The 18,316-nt window shown below is 39.2% G+C and overlaps 5 protein-coding genes across 5 annotated transcripts; 2 read left to right on the forward strand and 3 right to left on the reverse strand.

Moving 5' to 3' along the window:
* Positions 1 to 1,935: 1,935 nt before the first annotated feature.
* On the forward strand, positions 1,936 to 3,127 carry LOC140767161 (GEM-like protein 4). The gene is made up of 3 exons (XM_073106977.1): positions 1,936 to 2,231; positions 2,327 to 2,601; positions 2,691 to 3,127. The coding sequence occupies exons 1-3, from the start codon at positions 2,048 to 2,050 to the stop codon at positions 2,859 to 2,861; spliced, it is 630 nt and encodes a 209-aa protein (XP_072963078.1). The 5' UTR covers positions 1,936 to 2,047; the 3' UTR covers positions 2,862 to 3,127.
* Positions 3,128 to 4,170: 1,043 nt separating this feature from the next.
* Positions 4,171 to 4,969, forward strand: LOC140767424 (kunitz trypsin inhibitor 5-like). The gene has a single exon (XM_073107326.1). It carries the CDS (start codon positions 4,195 to 4,197, stop codon positions 4,801 to 4,803), a length of 609 nt encoding a protein of 202 aa, XP_072963427.1. The 5' UTR covers positions 4,171 to 4,194; the 3' UTR covers positions 4,804 to 4,969.
* A 2,436-nt stretch (positions 4,970 to 7,405) lies between these two features.
* Positions 7,406 to 8,633, reverse strand: LOC140767268 (cytosolic sulfotransferase 5-like). The gene has a single exon (XM_073107116.1). It carries the CDS (start codon positions 8,577 to 8,579, stop codon positions 7,545 to 7,547), a length of 1,035 nt encoding a protein of 344 aa, XP_072963217.1. The 5' UTR covers positions 8,580 to 8,633; the 3' UTR covers positions 7,406 to 7,544.
* Positions 8,634 to 9,901: 1,268 nt separating this feature from the next.
* LOC140767538 (flavonol sulfotransferase-like) lies at positions 9,902 to 11,276 on the reverse strand. The gene has a single exon (XM_073107491.1). It carries the CDS (start codon positions 11,269 to 11,271, stop codon positions 10,237 to 10,239), a length of 1,035 nt encoding a protein of 344 aa, XP_072963592.1. The 5' UTR covers positions 11,272 to 11,276; the 3' UTR covers positions 9,902 to 10,236.
* Positions 11,277 to 14,518: 3,242 nt separating this feature from the next.
* LOC140767243 (flavonol sulfotransferase-like) lies at positions 14,519 to 15,786 on the reverse strand. Its single transcript, XM_073107090.1, has one exon. It carries the CDS (start codon positions 15,625 to 15,627, stop codon positions 14,593 to 14,595), a length of 1,035 nt encoding a protein of 344 aa, XP_072963191.1. The 5' UTR covers positions 15,628 to 15,786; the 3' UTR covers positions 14,519 to 14,592.
* Between the last annotated feature and the right edge of the window lie 2,530 nt (positions 15,787 to 18,316).

Consider the following 18,316-nt stretch of genomic DNA (forward strand, 5'->3'; position numbering starts at 1 on the left):
GTAGTTTCTACATTCGATGCTATCTTAAAAGCCCACTTATTGTTAGCAAAGCACAAACAGTTGTGTGTGCGTGAGTTGCTGATTCAGCAGGAATCAGCAGTATGTGCTGCAAATTAATCAGAAGAATCTCTTTTCTTCTAACAAGGTTGAGTATGTGGATGAGGGACATTATGTTGTCTACTTCATGACGATTGCTGTCGTTAGATTCGATCATGAGCTTATATTACCCTACAGTTCTGTAGGCATACCTTACAGTGAAAATTGATCTTAGAGTTTCCTAAGGATATTGCTAACTCTGTGCTAAGATAGACTCTTTTGCAAAATAGGGGCCCTTGCATAATAATTTGTATTGGGTCAATTGCAAATATTTGGGTAGTACTCTGTGAGCATGAAAATGTGACACACTAGTTCTCATTTTCCAAATCTCTTAAACAGAATTATTCTATGTGAGCAAGCGTCGTATATTAATGTTACAAACTAGATCTGAAATTATCTGAACATAAATAAATTATGATATTTTTATAGATGGTAGCTTCACGAGTTAAGGTTCTTTTAGCTTCAATTTTCATGTGATTCCGAAGTTGAAAAGATACAAATAAAACACTAGAGGAATATCAAATTTATCCGATATTGTGACGGTTGTCAGAGGGTGATAGATGGCCAAGGATAGTGATGAATGGCTATAAGATAGGGTGGCTCGTGAGGAAGACGATGGCTAGATTTTAGATGCTTTAAATGAATCTAAAGTTATAATCTACTCCTACGAAAATAATAATAATAATATAATAATTATAATAAAAGATTAAAATGAGATAATAAAATACTTAACAATTATTTCACTGTGATAATTAACCATGCCAATTTCTATTTATAAGAGTAGAATCGTAACGGTTCGGATTCAATTTGTCATATGGGGTTTACATCCGCTTTATTTAAAATTTAAAGCAATATATAAATATAACTAAGAAACTCAACTAGATTAACTCGACTCTTATGGTCGAGTCATAACAATTAATATTGCAATCTAATTATCTAACTAAGTTATGTGATTCTGAGATATGCACGTGTGCTCTCAGATGCTGAAGTTAAGCAATGGACATAAATATTCAATTCCTATATAGTTTAAAAGTAAAGAAAAAAGAATAGGCACTTCTTAAGTTCTCAGAGAGTATAGCAGTGATTTTGAAATAAGAAGACAAGAGGAAGCCAACTTCATGCATCTGTATGTATACAAAAGTAGTTGCCAAGAAATCCATGGACTATTCAATATAACTGTTAGGCCTTTCATATTTATACTTGATATGGACAATCAAGCTAACATTTCCAGCTCCAAAGACTCTTCTCCAGTCACCACCAGGCCAGGTTAGGTGTAGAGAATTGCTGACTAGATGCTGCGTGTGATTACACCGACGTGGAAGTTTGAAGAGCATTAAGGAAAGATAAAAAGAAGACTAATAAACATCTCATTTAATTCTTATGGAAAGTAGGTAGTTTTACGCATCAGATCCATCTCATTCCACATCAGCCTGAGGCCTCCCAACCTACAAGGAAATCCAAAGAAGATTGCATCATCCAAATTGTCAAAAGATCCTTTAATGTGTTGTGATGTGTTTCTAATGTGTAGCACCAAATCAAACACATGATATGTCTCTGATTAAGTAACAATATCTTGTCAGTTAGCTTGGCTGTTCGATCATTAATGAGATAAATGAATTGCCTTGATTCATTCCTCACGTCAGGGAGAGATCTATAACCACCAGCAATAATAGTAAAATGGAGGAGGAATATACTACATTTAGCTCTTTACAAGTGGAAGCAAAAGCTCTTTTCCTGGGTCTATAGGATACTCTAGCTTTTTATCCTGATGAGGTGATGGTGACTCTGCAGCAGAAAGTGCTGATTCACTTCTTGAACATCTTTTAGTCCTTCGAATGCATTTTACCTTATAAAAGGGGAACCCCTTCTGGTTGTTTAGAGCAACAAGCATCTCTCACAAGGAAAAATTTACTCAAGAGAGGAGAAGGCAAAGGAGATATACATCAAAGAAATGGAGAGCTTGAGCCATGATCTGGCCATTGGTATTCCTGTGAGTTCTGCCACTTCATACGTAGATCCAAGTCCATATGGGTCGTTTGATTCCAAACAGAACAACAAGAAGAGGTCCTTTGTTGATTGGGTGAGCAAACTGAGCAAAAGAACAGACAACTATGTGCAAGGCATCAGAGAACATGGTAACAATCTCCAAGCCTGTTTTTATTATCAAGTTGTCTTTGGAAAAATAGGTGCAAATAGATGACTAACCAATATTGTTCTTTTGATATTGCAGTGACTCTAGGAACCAAATTCTCCGAAACTGTCAAGGGGAAGTTGAGACTAAGTGCAAGGATTCTTCATGCTGGCGGCGTCGAGAGAGACTTCAGACAAGCCTTCTCTGTTGAGGAAGGAGAGAAACTATTGAAGGCCTTTCAGTGCTACCTCTCTACCACGGCTGGTCCTATTGCAGGGATGCTCTTTATATCCACTGCGAAGATCGCCTTCCATAGTGATAAACCCTTGGCATTAACTTCTCCTAAAGGAGACATGGCAAGAGTTCCCTACAAGGTAAATTCAAACAAAGTCTCACGTAGTCTTTTGAATGCAACCAAGTATTGGAATTGTGTTAGCTGACATAGTTTGGTGCCTTTGTGTAGGTTTTGATTCCAATTGGAAGGGTAAAGAGTGCAACACCCAGTGAGAATGTGAACAAGCCAAACCAAAAGTATGTCCAGATAATTACAGTGGATGGCTTTGAGTTCTGGTTCATGGGCTTTGTTAGCTACCAGAGATCCTTCAAGCACCTAAAGCAGGCGATTTCGGATTGACAACGAGGATTGCTGTTTAAGGACAAGATTGATGCTTTTTTCATGTACAGGAAGCCAGTAGAGTTTATAGATCACAGTAGATTGTTGTAGTTGGTGGAAAATTTGCTCGGGAATTTTGTCAGGGCAAGTTTTATACATAGATCATCATTCAATTAGTATGATTGATCATCTCATGACAAAAGGACCATGGATGAAGATGAAGTGATTGCGATATTGTAATACTATGATTAATTCTTGGTTGTGATATTGTATGAGAATTACGAGGATGATATGGATCCATCTAAAAAAGATATAAAGAAAGAAATCCGTTCCTCTCTATGCAAAAGCAATTAACATCTCATCTTCAAAATTGTTTCCTCCAAGCTCAAACTGAAACAAATTGTGAATTCATAAGGTTGAATGGAGGCTTCAACTGGGGATAAACAAAATCCCCAGTTCTCCCCTTAAATTAGTAACTTATATAATATTCTTGATCAAGATATATCAAGTTAGCCATGAATAATGAATGGTACGGTGTCGAGAAAGGATTTTTTTGGCAAATTAGGATTATTTCTCAAACTTATTGGAGGAATATGCATGTCTTTGCAAACTGAGTGCAACGGGAATTTCCTGGCCCTTTAATAACTTCCTCACTCTGGTCAAGCTCGGCTTCGGTAATTTATCGTTTTGGATGAACTTTTAGATAGTCTAAGAATATACTAATGGTCGATCCACTTCTCTTCCGTTACAATCTGTTTTATATTATGTGGGTATGTTAAAAGCCTTTCTCCTACATTTAGATGGGTAATTATAACAACCACACTTTGTGGACATGGCTTAGGTTTATCCCTATTTAATAATGTATAATCTCTGTATTTTGGTCTATTGATAAGTGAAGACGACGACTAGTGATTGTGTAGGCACATTGTCGAATTATATTAAATTTTGGTGTCTCTACTTTATTTATTTTATTCTTTGATCTATGTGAATTTGCTAGATCGGCTCTTCACCTTTGTTTGGCCCACCAGTTAGATGCCTTATGTAATCCTTGATCAAAGAGAACGCTAATCTCGACCAATTCCTTAGCTGTGCAGCAAACTTTCCTTCTCATCTCAACTATGCAATTATTTAAACGGAAGCAGCCCACCATGTGGAAGATGACAAACTATTCCACTGTCAGTCAACTTGAGTCAAAAAGTAAATGCCGCCATATTCAATTTGAACTCTCTTGTCCAATTCAGAATGGCAGACCTGTCTCCACGCGAGATCTTATCGTCCCATCTATAAAAGCCGACACTCTATGTATTAATAGTTAATACACTCAAAACTACTCCCTCTTCGACAGTAGCTAGCCATGAAGCACCTGATCATTCTACTCTCCCTCCTGTCCACTTTACTACTCTTGATTCCATCAGAGGCTGCGAGCAACCCCGCAGTCATCGACGTCGATGGCAGCAAGCTACATCCGGGCATGTACTACTACATCCTACCGGCCATCCATGGCCGTGGCGGCGGGCTGACCTTTGGGAGCCGTAACACGACTTGCCCACTCTACGTGCGCGAAGAATTCTACGAGGTCAACAATGCGATTCCGGTGACGTTCACACCGGCGGATCCCAATGTCCAGATTGTTCGGCTCTCGACGGACGTCAACGTGCAGTTCTCGGCGCTGAACTATTGTCTGCAGTCGTCGGTGTGGAAGCTGGGGGACGTCGACGGAGTTAGCGGTCGGCGGTATGTGATAGCCGGCGGCATGGAGGGGAGTCCGGGGGTAGATACGGTGAGCAATTGGTTTAAGATTGAGAAGTACGGAGAGAAAGAGTACAAGCTTGTGTTTTGTCCGAGTGTGTGTGAGTTTTGTAAGGTGGTGTGTGGGGATGTGGGGGTGTTCGTTGAGGACGGGCAGAACTTGCTGGGTGTCGGTGGTACGCTGTTCCCTGTCGTGTTCAAACGGCGTAAGTAGTAGGAGATCGAGTATCTTATCTTGGATTGTGTGGATAAGTGTTTGACCCCTATTTGATCATTCCAAAGATCCAAATTCTCTGGGATTTGGTGAGATTTACTCCCCTGATGGAATGAATGAGTAAGTTGCAAAGATTTGAATATCTAATAAATTTAACTTTGCTTTCTGTTGGGATCCTCATTTTCTTCCTAACAGGTACTCTTTTTAAAATAATTTCAGAGTTCATAGAAATTAGATGGGACGGTGAGGGCAAATGCTCTCAAACTAGGTAGTTAATTGAGTAACAATCAACTCCAGTATAGTTGGTAGGTACTTTTTTTATGACCAACAGGGTCATGGGTTTAACTTTAACCTCAAATAATATTATAGAGAAATTGTTTGATAGTGGGTGGTTTAGTGGCTTAGCTCAACTCAGTTGATGACCGACAGTGCGGTTAGCTTGGAGGAACAGTTTGGCTATGTAACGACTTGGAGCAAGTCTCAGTAGTATTTGATTCAGAGCAATTATTCGACAACGTATATGGAGCCTAGATTAGGCAGCTAAAAGCTCGGTGAAGCCTAAGTGCCTATGTATATAGAAATGATTGGCCATTCGTCTAGCCCATATTTAGTCTTCGGGCTCATGAATGATAAAAAAATGGTAGTCAATTGAGTTATTGTTACGAATTAGATCTGGACCAATCCGAACGTAAGAAAATTATGAAAATTTAGGTAGAGGTAACCTCGTGAGATAAAGTTCTAATGGCTCTAGTTTCACTTAAATCGGAGGTCGGAATAAAAAGTTAAAAATAAAATAGTAGAGATATGTTAGAGAGGGCGTAACGGTAATTATTTGACGTTGCGGCAGTCGTCGAAGGGTGGCGAACGGCCAAGGGTGGTGGTGGATAGCCTTATTGTAGGGTAGCTGCTAGAGGTAGGAGGTAACTAGGGTTTAGAAGGTTGGGATGTTTCTACGGCTATAATCTACTCTTAGAAAAATAAAACGATCTAGACTATGATCTACTCCTAGAAAGATAAAACGATCTGACGGTTAGATAAAAGATAAGGATGAAAATAATATCTCGCTAAACTCAGATTTCTTCCAATGATAATTATTAATGCATGATAAAGCGATCTAGGATCAGATCCACATTCGGATTATCCGATTTATTTAAAATTTAAAATAATAATATAAAATTAGGTAACTAATTTCACTCAACTCAATTTAACTCACAAAAAAAGTGACTACAAGTTTATGGCAATTTCAGTTGCGGTAACATACACGTCATTCTGGACCCCACACGCTTTGGTGAACGAGGATTCAATTTAGGCTAAACTATTTAAATTAGGCCTAAGTGCATTATTAGATTTATGCCAATATACCAAGGATCTTAATCACATATGAAAGCAAATACACGAGAGCCATAAAATTAGAATGAGTATGACTAAGAGTTGTTAGATGTACATGATCGATGCTCCTACGCAAATTCGGTGCCGCACTCAAATTAACTTAAACAAGATTAGGCCGGAGTATAGGTAGCTCGACATGAACCTTTTTTTTTTTGGGCAAGTTGAGTCAATGATTTTTAATTTATTTGGCTGCGGATTTAAATTGTGAGACCCAATCTATCGGTGAGTTATGTTTAGGCTTGATTATAACTCACTCAACTTAATTCGACCATGACTTAATTAATTTTACTTTATTAATATATATACAAATATAATATTAGCCTGGATTGACCTTAGGCTTAAAAAAGGAATAATTATTTTGGGCCGGGTCAAGCTCAGGCCTACGAGAATTGATCGGGCTTAGAGTACTGGAACCCAACTTGACCCGAGAATTGCTCAGGTATACACGGATCTCCTGCATTTAGGGGTGTAAACGAGCCGAGCCTGAGCGAGCCGGCTCTGGCTCAAGCTCGGCTCGAAATTAGTTTCGAGCCTCACAATGTTGCTTAGGCTCGGCTCAGCTCAACCCGAACCGAGCTCGAGCTGAGCCTAACCGAGCCCGAGCCGAGCCTGAGCAAAGCTCGAGCTCGATTAGAGGATGAGGCGGTGGCGACGTGGGCGGTTGCGATGTGGGCGGTGGTGACGTGGGCGGTGGCGACATGGACAGCGACTTGCCGAAGGAGTCGGAGACGGATGGAGGAGGCCGACGACGGAGGAGGAGGAGGAGGAGGCCAATGACGGAGGAGGAGTTGGAGGAGGCCGACAGAGAGAAAGGTGTGGCGCCGTGGTGGTGGCTTGCCGTCGTTGCCGATGGAGACCGACGGGGAGGGAAGAGTGAAAGTGATCGGGTGGATGAGGGTGAGAGTGAAGGTGAGGGTAGGGGAATTGATGATGGGGAAGGTGATGTGATGGAAAAGGAGAAGTAATTAATGAGGGTGGGGTAGGTGAGGGTAGATGAGGGTGGGTTAGGTGAGGATGATGAATGTTGGGGTAGTTGCCACGTGTCCTTAGTCATAGGGACTCAGGCTATCGTGCCTATTATAATGGCTCGGGTTCGGCTCAGCTCTGATCGAGCTGAGCCGGACTCGAGCTTCACCCGAGCCGAGCCCGAGCTGCTCGTCAAGCCTGACAGCCCTACCTGCATTCAGTCTTAATCTTCTTTTAATTGGGATGGTTTTTCATCAAACAGCTGATTAAGAAATAATTAACTTGGAAGAGGATGAATACATACTAGAATGAACTATAAACCAAGTAGTTAGCCAAGTAGATACCCAGCACAAATTTGCAACAAATTTCATCATCAAGCTGATTGCTTAGAATGTGAGGCCAGCTTGATCTCCAAACTTGTTCTCAGTGATCTCATCGATCCGACGAGCCATCTCCGGTGTAAGATGATTCACCCAGTCCTTAACCTCACCACGTCTAAAAAAGACATTATTTTGAATTGCCAACTCCCCGATTTGAGCCATTCCACTATTATTTACTGCCAAGCTTTTCAAATTCTCAAACTCACAAAGATTCAAGATCTCATCCAATAATCCTTCCTTCTCATCATCCAGACTAAAAGGGCACCCAACGAACTCAGCCAACTTTTTCAAATTCCCACGCGGGTCTTTGCTCAACCCCTCGTACGTAAGAAACAATACCTGATGAGGTCTCTGTAAATGCTCCTTCCAGTAACCAAGAACATGATCCCATAGAGACCCCAAACTACGAGCACCATTGCAGAAGAGCTCAACGGTGTCCTCCAAAGGACTAGGTTCCATGTTGGCCTTCGCCCTCAACTTATTGATGAAATGCCACCAAGAGATGATATTGTCTTTTGGTTCTCGGCCTATGTAGATAATCTTACAATTGGAGCCCGGGATGGACTCGGGCAATGAACTAAATGGGACGTGGGTGGCGAAGAGCCTCGGCGAGGGAAGCAAGTCCAGATTTGGAATCCGATCATTGGTGTACACCTTTGACTCGAGAAAGAGGACGCATTGGTGTGGGCTATTGGTCTCCAAGGGGTGAGGAGTAGAGGAGTTTGCGTTGGACTTACGATGCACCGTGGCGAAGAGAAGAGCTTTGAGCCAAGTGGTGCCGGATTTGGGGTAGGAGGCGAGGATTACATCACTTGGGCGAGCCTTGAAGTGTTGCTGTGCAACCATGGCACCGACTATCATGTGAATAGGTGCGTACCAACCATCCCTGTGGCGGTAGAGGTTCCTAGGATCGTCTGCTTCCACTCTTGGGAAGGTGGAGACTAATTGGGTTAAGTTCTGGTAGGTTCTTCGATGGCTTTCCTCCTCTTCTTTGGTCAGGGAGCTGAGGCATGGAGAGAGTAGTTGATGGGAGTAAGCCATAGAGACTCTACGCTGGTGTGAGCTGCTATTGTTGGATTCTAAAATTACTTATAATGCCAACCGGTAATCTCTGCAAAAGAAATGTCCTTCTCGCTCATTTGTCAGCTTTTGAATAAAAGGGGTCTACTTTGCCCAGTAAATGACAGCACCTCCACAACTACCTCCGGCCCATTTGATGTACGCAGTACGCATGAGATAGTGTCTACCAGAATCTAAAAACAAAAAACGAAAAAACAAAAGAAAAAAAACAAATTTAGTACAAACATATGCTGTGAGGAAACATGTAGCCAAATAAGACAAGATGCATCATTTTAGGGAAGAAAGGTAGTATAAATTAATTCTTATCTAGCGTTATCATATTCAATATCCAAGTGTTCTCTATCCATCGGACCAACCCTGACCTCGCCGCCTGTAAGCTAGGCTACCATCTCTGATGATGTGGTCACCAGTAAGATTACCCCTCTAGCAGGTACGCCGTTGCCTGTCGTGTTCAAACGGCGTAAGTAGTAGGAGATCGAGTATGGTTAAGTGTTTGACCCCTATTTGATCATTCCAAAGAACCAAATTCTCTGGGATTTGGTGAGATTTACTCCCCCGATGGAATGAATGAGTAAGTTGCAAAGATTTGAATATCTAATAAATTTCACTTGGCTTTCTATTGGAATCCTCATTTTCTTCCCAAAAGGGTACTTTTTTTTTTTAATAATTTCAGAGTTCATAGACTATAGATCGGATGGTGAGGGCAAATCCTCTCTAGTTAGGTAGTCAATTGAGTTATCTACTTATCTTAACAAACAAACAAAAAAAAGACTACAAGTCTATGGCGGGTCAATTTCAGTTGTTGTAACATACACGTAATTCTGGACCCCACACGCTTTGATGAGCGAGGATTCAATTTAGGCTAAACTATTTAAACTAAGCGTGAGTACATTATTAGATTTATGCCAATATACCGATGATCTTAATCAATATGAAAGCATATACATGAGAGATGTACATGATATCATGATCGATGCTTCTGCGCAAATTCGGTGCCACACTCAAATTAACTTAAACAAGATTAAGGCTAACCCGTTCCACTAATATTAAATATCATAATCTAACAATTATTAACATGCCTAAATATATAAATATATTAAATTAATATTATAAATATTATATTTATATATATTAATAAAGTAAAATTAATTAAGTCATGGTCGAATTAAGTTGAGTGACTCATAATCAAAACCAACTGATAGATTGGGTCTCATAATTAAAATCCGCAGCCAAATAAATTAAAAACTATTAACTCAACTTGCCCCCAAAAAAGGTTCATGTCGAGCTACCTATACGGCTATACTCGACTCGCTCGCATACGTCTAGCCTTGACTGACTTTAGGCTTAAAAAAGGAATAATTATATAATTTATATTGGGCCGGGTCAAAACTCAGGCCTACGAGAATTGATCAGGATTAGAGTACTCAGGTATACAGGGACCTCCTGCATTCAGTCTTAATCTTCTTTTAATTGGGATGGCTTTTCATCAAACAGCTGATTAAGAAAGAATTAACTTGGAAGAGGATGCATACATACTAGAATGGACTATAAACCAAGTAGCTCGCCAAGTAGATACCCAGCACAAGTTTGCAACAAATTTCATCATCAAGCTGATTGCTTAGAATGTGAGGCCAGCTTGACCTTGAAACTTGTTCCTAGTGATCTCATCGATTCGTCGAGCCATCTCCGGTGTAAGATGATTCACCCAGTCCTTAACCTCACCATGTCTAAAGAAGACACTATTTTGTACTGTTGACCCCGCGATCTCAGTCCTTCCACTATTATTCACTCCCAAGCTTTTCAAATTCTCAAACCCACAAAGCTTTAAGATCCCATCCAATACCCCTCCTTTCTCCTCATCTGCACTAAAAGGACTCCCGATGAAATCAGCCAACCTCTTCAAATTCCCATGTGGGTCTTGGCTCAACCCCTCGTACGAAAGAAATAACACCTGATGAGGTCTCTGCAAATGCTCCTTCCAGTAACCAAGAACATGATCCCATAGAGACCCAAAACTGTGAACACCATTGCAGAAAAGCTCGATGGTCTCCTCCAAAGAACTAGGTTCCATGTTAGCATTCACCTTCAAAGTGTTGATGAAATGCCACCAAGAGATGATATTGTCTTTTGGGTCTCGGCATATGTAGATAATCTTACAATTGGAGACTAGGATGGACTCGGGCAGTGAACCAAATGGAATGTGGGTGGCAAAGAGCCTCGGCGAGGGAAGCGAGTCTAGATTTGGGATCCGGTCATTGGTGTACACCTCTGACTCGAGAAAGGGAACGCATTGGTGTGGGCTATGGGTCTCCAAGGGGTGAGGAGTAGTGGAGTTTGCGTTGGATTTACGATGTACCGTGGCGAAGAGAAGAGCTTTGAGCCAAGTGGTGCCAGATTTGGGGTAAGAGGCGAGGATTAGATCACTTGGGCGAGCCTTGAAGTGTTGCTGTGCAACCATGGCGCCGACCATCATGGGAATAGATGCGTACCAACCATCCCTGTGGCGGTAGAGATTCGTAGGATTGTCTCCTCGCAGTCTTGGGAAGGTGGAGACTAATTGGGTTAAGTTCTGGTAGGTTCTTCGATGGCTTTCCTCCTCTTCTTTGGTTGGGGATTTGAGGCATTGGGAGTGTAGTAGATGGGAGTAAGCCATAGAGACCTCTACGGTGGTGTGAGCTGCTAATGTTGGATTTTACAACCACTTATAACGCCAACAGGGTAATCATTGCAAAAGAACTGAATGTGTCAGGTGCCATGTCCTTCTAGCTCATTTTTCAGTTTCTGACTACCTCTGGCACACATGATACACGCATGAGATAGTCTCTACCAGAATCTAGAAAACTCAGTATAAATCTGATAACGTAGTCTTGGATTTGCCATTCACAAAATATGCTACTAGAAAATGGGTAGCCAAATTAGACAATATAAATTATTTTAAGGAAGAAAGGTGCTATAAAGTAATTCTTGATTTACTTAGCTCGCCGCGCTAGCCTTCTTGCAGGCAACTCTTCACTCTCTTTATATTGACTGCGAAGATGGTGCGCCTTCCATAGCGATGAGCCCTTGGCATTAACTTCTCCTAAAGGAGGCATGGCAAGAGTTCCCTACAAGGTAGATTTAAACAAAGTCTGACGGAGTCTTTTGAATGCAACCACTGCAAGTATTGGAAAATATTTTAGCTCACACATTTTGGTGCCTTTGCGTAGGTTTTGATTCCAATTGGCAGGGTATAATAATGCAACACCCGTTGAGAATGTGAACAACTCAAGCCAAAAGTATGTCCAGATAATTACAGTGGATGGCTTTGAGTTCTGGTTTCATGGGTTTTGTCAGCTACCACAGATCTTTCAAGCACCTAAAGCAGGCGATGTCGGAGTGACAACGATGATTGCTGTTTAAGGACAAGATTGATGCCTTTTCATGTACAGGAAGCGAGTGGAATTTATGGATCACAATAGATTGTTATAACTGGCGGAAAATTTGATTCGCAATTTGTAATGATCCTGATCACTGCGGCAGCTGAATCACCAGCAGGAACCTGCAAATCCACACTCAAATTGCAGAAATTGCACAATACATCAGCAATTTGGACTAATCTCCCACCGCAGCTTGTGGATAGACAACCCTATTACTTCACTCATCAAGCTTGGTCCCAAGTTGGGGATTACACACAATTTATACTCTTAGATCTCCAAATCACCCTCCTAACTAATAGAAAATTAAAATTATTCCTCAAGGATCTAGGGAAGAAAATAGCAATAATGACATAATATTTTGTTGACATTTATAATCTGATTCAACAATCACAATAAAATCCGATAAGATAAAAGAAATAAAAGTAAATATACTTACAATTTAAAGAATATAAAATTTTGTATAAGTCAAGTTTAGTATTAGATAATTTTTTCTTAAAACTATTTCGTCCTTTACCGGTTACTTCCTGAAACAGTGGATGTTGGTCTTTTAAGATATAATAACTGCTTTGCATATAAAAGAAAACTGCTATTTGAGTGCCTTATTGAATCAGAAAAATGCTTTATTAATCTCTCAAATGTAAAAGCAGAAGATTGAAAACATTTATGGATATAATGAACTAATTCATTTTTTTAACGTAGGCCTATTTAAAAAATGAACAGCCATGATAGAGGGGTACAAAAATTTGATTAGCACTAAAGGGGTACAACCACGACGAAGGGGTCATGAAATGGCGCATCAAAAGGATGCACCTCTTCACAACATGTTAATATTAATTGCTTCATCTAAAGAAACACATCACTTTAGGTCCCAACCGATCCGATTCGAACTAGACTGAAATTGTATCAAACTTTACCCACAGAATAGGTATTCTTATTTGGGCCAAAGCCTACGAAAAGCTTGACGCTTGTATACTCTACTAATATTTTTCAAATAGGCAATATGTTACTAAACTCACTTTCTTTATTTTTCATTATCATAATAGTTACATTAAAACTAATTTTCATTCACTATTCTTCAAAAAATTTGAATAAGCAAATATATGATATTAAAGTATTCATTGAGCTTGATAATTTTCACTATTAATCTATCATTAATAATATATGAACCTGAATTAAACTTGGGCTCAAAGTTTGTATAAAATTTATATTCAAATATATAATTTTTCAACATAGTCTTTCCATGTCACCTCCTCCAATATGGAGTTACACCACTACACAAAATTTGAGAAACAACCTAATTCCGTCTTCTTTTTATCATCCTATAAGCTAGTATTTGTTTTCACCGTAGAGCAAGGATTCTCCATTAGAATCAACGAGTGATAAGAACAAGCTAGCTGTGGTCAGTGATCCCAAATGGCGTTTAAGCTAGGATAAGTGGAAGACGGGGTGGATCTTAGACTTTGGTGAGAAGACGATAAGTGACAACATCAATTTGTTCCACAATCTTATAAGGCCTATAGTACTTTGTTTCTAGCTGGAGATTCTATCTAATCTTAAGAAAAGCAGACTGATATAGTTGAAGCTTCAAATAGACCTAGTCACCCAAGTTAGGTAGACAATTAGATTATCTTTTCTTACAGAAGTGGAATGCAATTCTATTGTGTGTCAATTTCAATTGTAGGCTAGCCCATTCAACTTAGTGCATTGTTGGATGTGCACCACCTTATCAATTATGCTCATCCGATGACTTTGATCAAACTTGGAACCAAATATGTGAGAGTCATAAAATTAGAGTGAGCATGACTAAAATTGTCAAATGCACATAAGTAATGCATTAGCACAAATCCAATGACTCACGCAAGATTAGGCCTGAGCATCACTAGCACGACACGACCTTTTTTATTCATAAGTGGACTCAATGATTTTTAATTCCTTGAACAGGCTCGGGTTTAGATTATGAGGTCCAGTTTATATTTGGGTTATTCTTGGGCTTGATTATAACTCTAAAACTCGTCTCTTCCCTGACATATATATATATATATATATATATATATATATATATATATATATATATAACATTTATACATACTAATTTAATATACTTATATATTTGGGCGAGGTAATATTTGTTAGATTAAACATATTTAGTATTAATGGAGTGGGTTGGCCTAAGCCAAACTTTGACCCGATTGTTTGCATTTGTTGAGCCTGGAGCCCTGTACTGAGTTACAAGCACATAGGGCGAGCTTAGGCTTGGAAAAGGAATAATTATTTTGGGCAAGGTCAAGCTCGGGCCTAGAAGAATTCGTCAGGCTTAGACCTGAGCCCAACTTGCCCCGAGAATTGCTCAGGTCTACATGGGATCTCCTGCATTCAATCTTAATCTTCTCTTAATTGGGATGGTTTTTCATCAAACAACTGATCAGAAAGAATTAACTTGGAAGAGGAAGAATACATACTAGAATGGACTATAAACCAAGTAGCTAGCCAAGTAAATACCAACGAACTATATCATAATTCCCAGCACAAGTTTGCAACAAATTTGATCAACTGATTGCTTACAACGTGAGGCCAACTTGATCTCCAAGCTTGCTCTCAGTGATCTCATCAATCTGGCGAGCCATCTCCGGTGTTAGATGATTCACCCAGTCCTTAACCCCACCACGTCTAAAAAAGACACTATTTTGAATTGGCGACCCCTCGATCTCAGTGCTTCCACTACTGTTCACTTCCAAGCTTCTTAAATTCTCAAACTCACAAAGCTTCAAGATCCCATCTAACACCCCCCCCTTCTCCTCGTCCACACTAAACGGACACCCAACGAACTCAGCCAACCTCTTCAAATTCCCGCGTGGGTCTTCCTTCAATCCCTCGTACCTAAGAAACAATACCTGATGAGGTCTCTCCAAATGCTCCTTCCAGTAACCAAGAACATGATCCCATAGAGACCCAAAAATGGAAGCACCATTGCAGAAGAACTCAAAAGTCACCTCCAAAGGACTAGGTTCCATGTTGGCATACGCTCTCAACTTGTTGTTGAAATGCCACCACGATATGAGATTTTCTTTCGGGTCTCGGCATATGTAGATGATCTTACAATTGGAGCCCGGGATAGACTCGGGCAGCGAGCCAAATGGGATGTGGGTGGCGAAGAGCCTCGGCGAGGGAAGCGAGTCCAGGTTTGGGATCTGGTTGTTGGTGTATACCTGTGTCTCGAGAAAGGGGATGCATTGGTGTGGGCTAAGGGTCTCCAAGGGGTGAGGAGAAGTGGGGTTTACGTTGGATTTACGATGCACCGTGGCGAAGAGAAGGGCTTTGAGCCAAGTGGTGCCGGATTTGGGATAGGAGGTGAGGATTAGATCACTTGGGCGAGCCTTGAAGTGTTGGTTAGCAACCATGGCGCTTACGATAGAGGGAAGATCTGAGCACCAACCGTCTCGGTGGCGGTAGAGCTTCCAGACGTCGTCTGCTTCCACTCTTGGGAAGGTGGAGACTAATTGGCTCAAGTTCTGGTAGGTTCTTCGATTGCTTTCCTCCTCTTCTTTGGTCAGGTTGTTGAGGTATTGAGAGAGTAGTAGATCGGAGCAAGCCATAGATCGTGGATCGGTCACCGGTGGAGGCTCGGCTGTCCGGGTCGTCGGTGAAGGAGCGGTCGTCGGAGTTGGTGTTGCTTAATTTGATTTTGGTAGATGGTTCGATGGGGAAGAAGGTCTTTGAGCGAAAATTCTTATTATAATGCTTGCTAGTATTGAATTCGGCAATCACTTATTATAATGCCAACGCCCGACTGTTACGTAAAGCACTGACGTGTGGATTAGCCTTCTTCCTCATTTTTAAGCAATTAATATCTCGCATTGCTGGTACCACTGGTACCACATATTTCTCTTTTGGCAGATAATTTAGTACCTCACTCATAATTTTAAAACCTAATTTAATTGTTAGAATAGACTCACATTGTTCTTTCTTAATATCCGGTATACGTTAGATAATCTCATAAACGTACAACTTACCTTATACTTTTAACATCACATCTCAGGCGTGGCTCTTATACACTGCAGGTTGCCCAGATGAAAAATGTGACCCTCTATATCGTACAAATATATATAATAAAAAATTCAGAATTAAACATGATTGAAAGAAAGGAGTAAGTTGCAAAATTTGAATATCCATTAGTATTTCATTGCAAACTCTTATGACTCCTAATCTCTTAGTGGTACTATAAAAAATTCAGATTATACTGGCATTCAATAAATGCCACTAAAAGTAGTCAAAATATTACTATAGATCCACGTCGGTATTTTATAAAATATCGCTTAAAATTATGTCGGTGTTGAACAACACTGATATTTTTGATATATTTAGCGGCATATAGCATATGCGAATAAATGCCGATAAAACTTATTATTAGTAGCATCTATTCGACCGTCAGAATAGTAAATACCACTATAAGTCATATTTTTTGTGTGGGTAAGGATTCGGTATAGTCTAACTTATTTGTGAGATGCACAACGAAACATCAACTATACTCATCCCACAATTTTGATCATGCTCGAATATGAATACACAAGAGCAATGCAGACATGATCAAAGTTGTCAAATGAACATGATTGGTGCGTTGGCCGGCAAATATTAAATAGTGCACTCAAATTGTTTTGCATAGGATTAAGTCTGAGCTCGAGAAGCTCGAATTTTTTTTCCAAATTAAGAATTCTTAGTTGGTTGGACTAGGTCAAACTTTGATTATGAGGCCCGATCAATTGTTGGGTTAGGCTTGGGCTTAACTATTTCTCTAAAAGACTCTACACAGACTCAACATAATTAATTAAATATATATGTACATACTATTTATAATACTAATTTAACATACTTATATATTTGGACATGTTAATATTTGTTAGATTAAAAATATCTAATATTAGTGGAGTGGGTCAGCCTAACCCGACCTTGAACCGAATCAAGCCTGGGGTTGAACTACGTACGAGCACATAAATATTTCGAGCTGGGTCAAACTCCCCACGTCTATTAATACTTTTCTTAGCATTTTGAAATACAAGTTCATAGTTCATTGCTTCTTTCGCTTTTCTTCTTTGTAGCTTAAATTAAGTTTTGGGCCTATGTTTGCAATTTGTATTATTCTGACATCCATCAGGCAATATATTGACATAACGTGACAAATCTCGATTCCCACGAACTCGTCTGGTTTGAAGAATTATTTCTAAACATAAATTAGTGTCTTTTATTATTATTATTATTGAATAATAAACTCTAGCTTATCAATATGCTCTTAATTTTAATGCTATAGTTAAACATGTGAAAAGCTTGTCACAATGGAAGGGTACAAAGCAGGAAGTTGTTGCAGAATTAGACGAGGCAACTAGAAACGTAAACTGAGGCAACTGCTCAAAATATGCATGGTTTGTAATATTCTTATGTTCTCTACCTCTGATATTCAATTTGATAGGATCTATAAAACTTAATGTTAAGTTCGTAAAGATATCTATTTAATTTAGTATATACCAATTGTTTTCTTGCTTGTTTTCTCTTCTAAGAAGAGATATTTATTTCTTATCTATCATTTAATTCTAGACTTAATTTTATTTGTAAAATTGCAACTAATTATATGTCATATTTTTTTGTAATATTGGGACCCCAAGTCTTATTATTATTCTTTTGTTATGTATTCATCGAACGTATATTTCTTCTTGTGAAGACAATTTTATTATATTTTTTAATAATAAAAATTATAATAATGAGATATTGACTAATAAAGAGGATATATTGTTGTTATTAAGCATATACATATATATCCTCTTTACAATTTTAATATATTTCTATTTGAAGTTGTGAATATTAGAATTGACTAGTTATTTTGCTATTATTTTGGTCATTTTGTTAATCTAAGAAGTTATTTAAGTATGAGTTATTTATCCTACTTATATATTAATTTTTGTTATGTGAAAAGATTTCAAAACCCATCTATATGCTTGCTAAGTAATATGAGCTAGCATGTCTATATGTTGACATATAGATCTTCTACAACGTGAAAATATGGTTAGAAAAGACTTTATGCTGGCGTTTAATAACTGCCTATCAACAAATGTCGATGTGTCAGTATGTTAGAATATATACCTTTTGTGGCATATAGTTATTTTTCTTGGCATGTATACATGCTGACTAAACAACTTAGACCAATTCAATCAATCGATAGTAAATATTTAGATTGGCATTTATAATTATAGCGTAAGTATTTGTGCCGATAGCTATTATTTACGCAAGCTAATA

This window comes from Typha angustifolia, chromosome 9 (genome assembly GCF_048772165.1).
Source record: "Typha angustifolia cultivar Huaian chromosome 9, ASM4877216v1, whole genome shotgun sequence".
Lineage (NCBI taxonomy): Eukaryota > Viridiplantae > Streptophyta > Magnoliopsida > Poales > Typhaceae > Typha > Typha angustifolia.

Coding starts and splice junctions, on each gene's coding strand:
- LOC140767538 (XM_073107491.1), bottom strand. CDS start 11,271: ATGGCTTACTCCCATCTACTACACTCCCAATGCCTCAAATCCCCAACC.
- LOC140767243 (XM_073107090.1), bottom strand. CDS start 15,627: ATGGCTTGCTCCGATCTACTACTCTCTCAATACCTCAACAACCTGACC.
- LOC140767268 (XM_073107116.1), bottom strand. CDS start 8,579: ATGGCTTACTCCCATCAACTACTCTCTCCATGCCTCAGCTCCCTGACC.
- LOC140767161 (XM_073106977.1), top strand. CDS start 2,048: ATGGAGAGCTTGAGCCATGATCTGGCCATTGGTATTCCTGTGAGTTCT. Junction 2,232..2,326: donor GCAAGGCATCAGAGAACATG/GTAACAATCTCC, acceptor TTGATATTGCAG/TGACTCTAGGAACCAAATTC. Junction 2,602..2,690: donor TGGCAAGAGTTCCCTACAAG/GTAAATTCAAAC, acceptor GCCTTTGTGTAG/GTTTTGATTCCAATTGGAAG.
- LOC140767424 (XM_073107326.1), top strand. CDS start 4,195: ATGAAGCACCTGATCATTCTACTCTCCCTCCTGTCCACTTTACTACTC.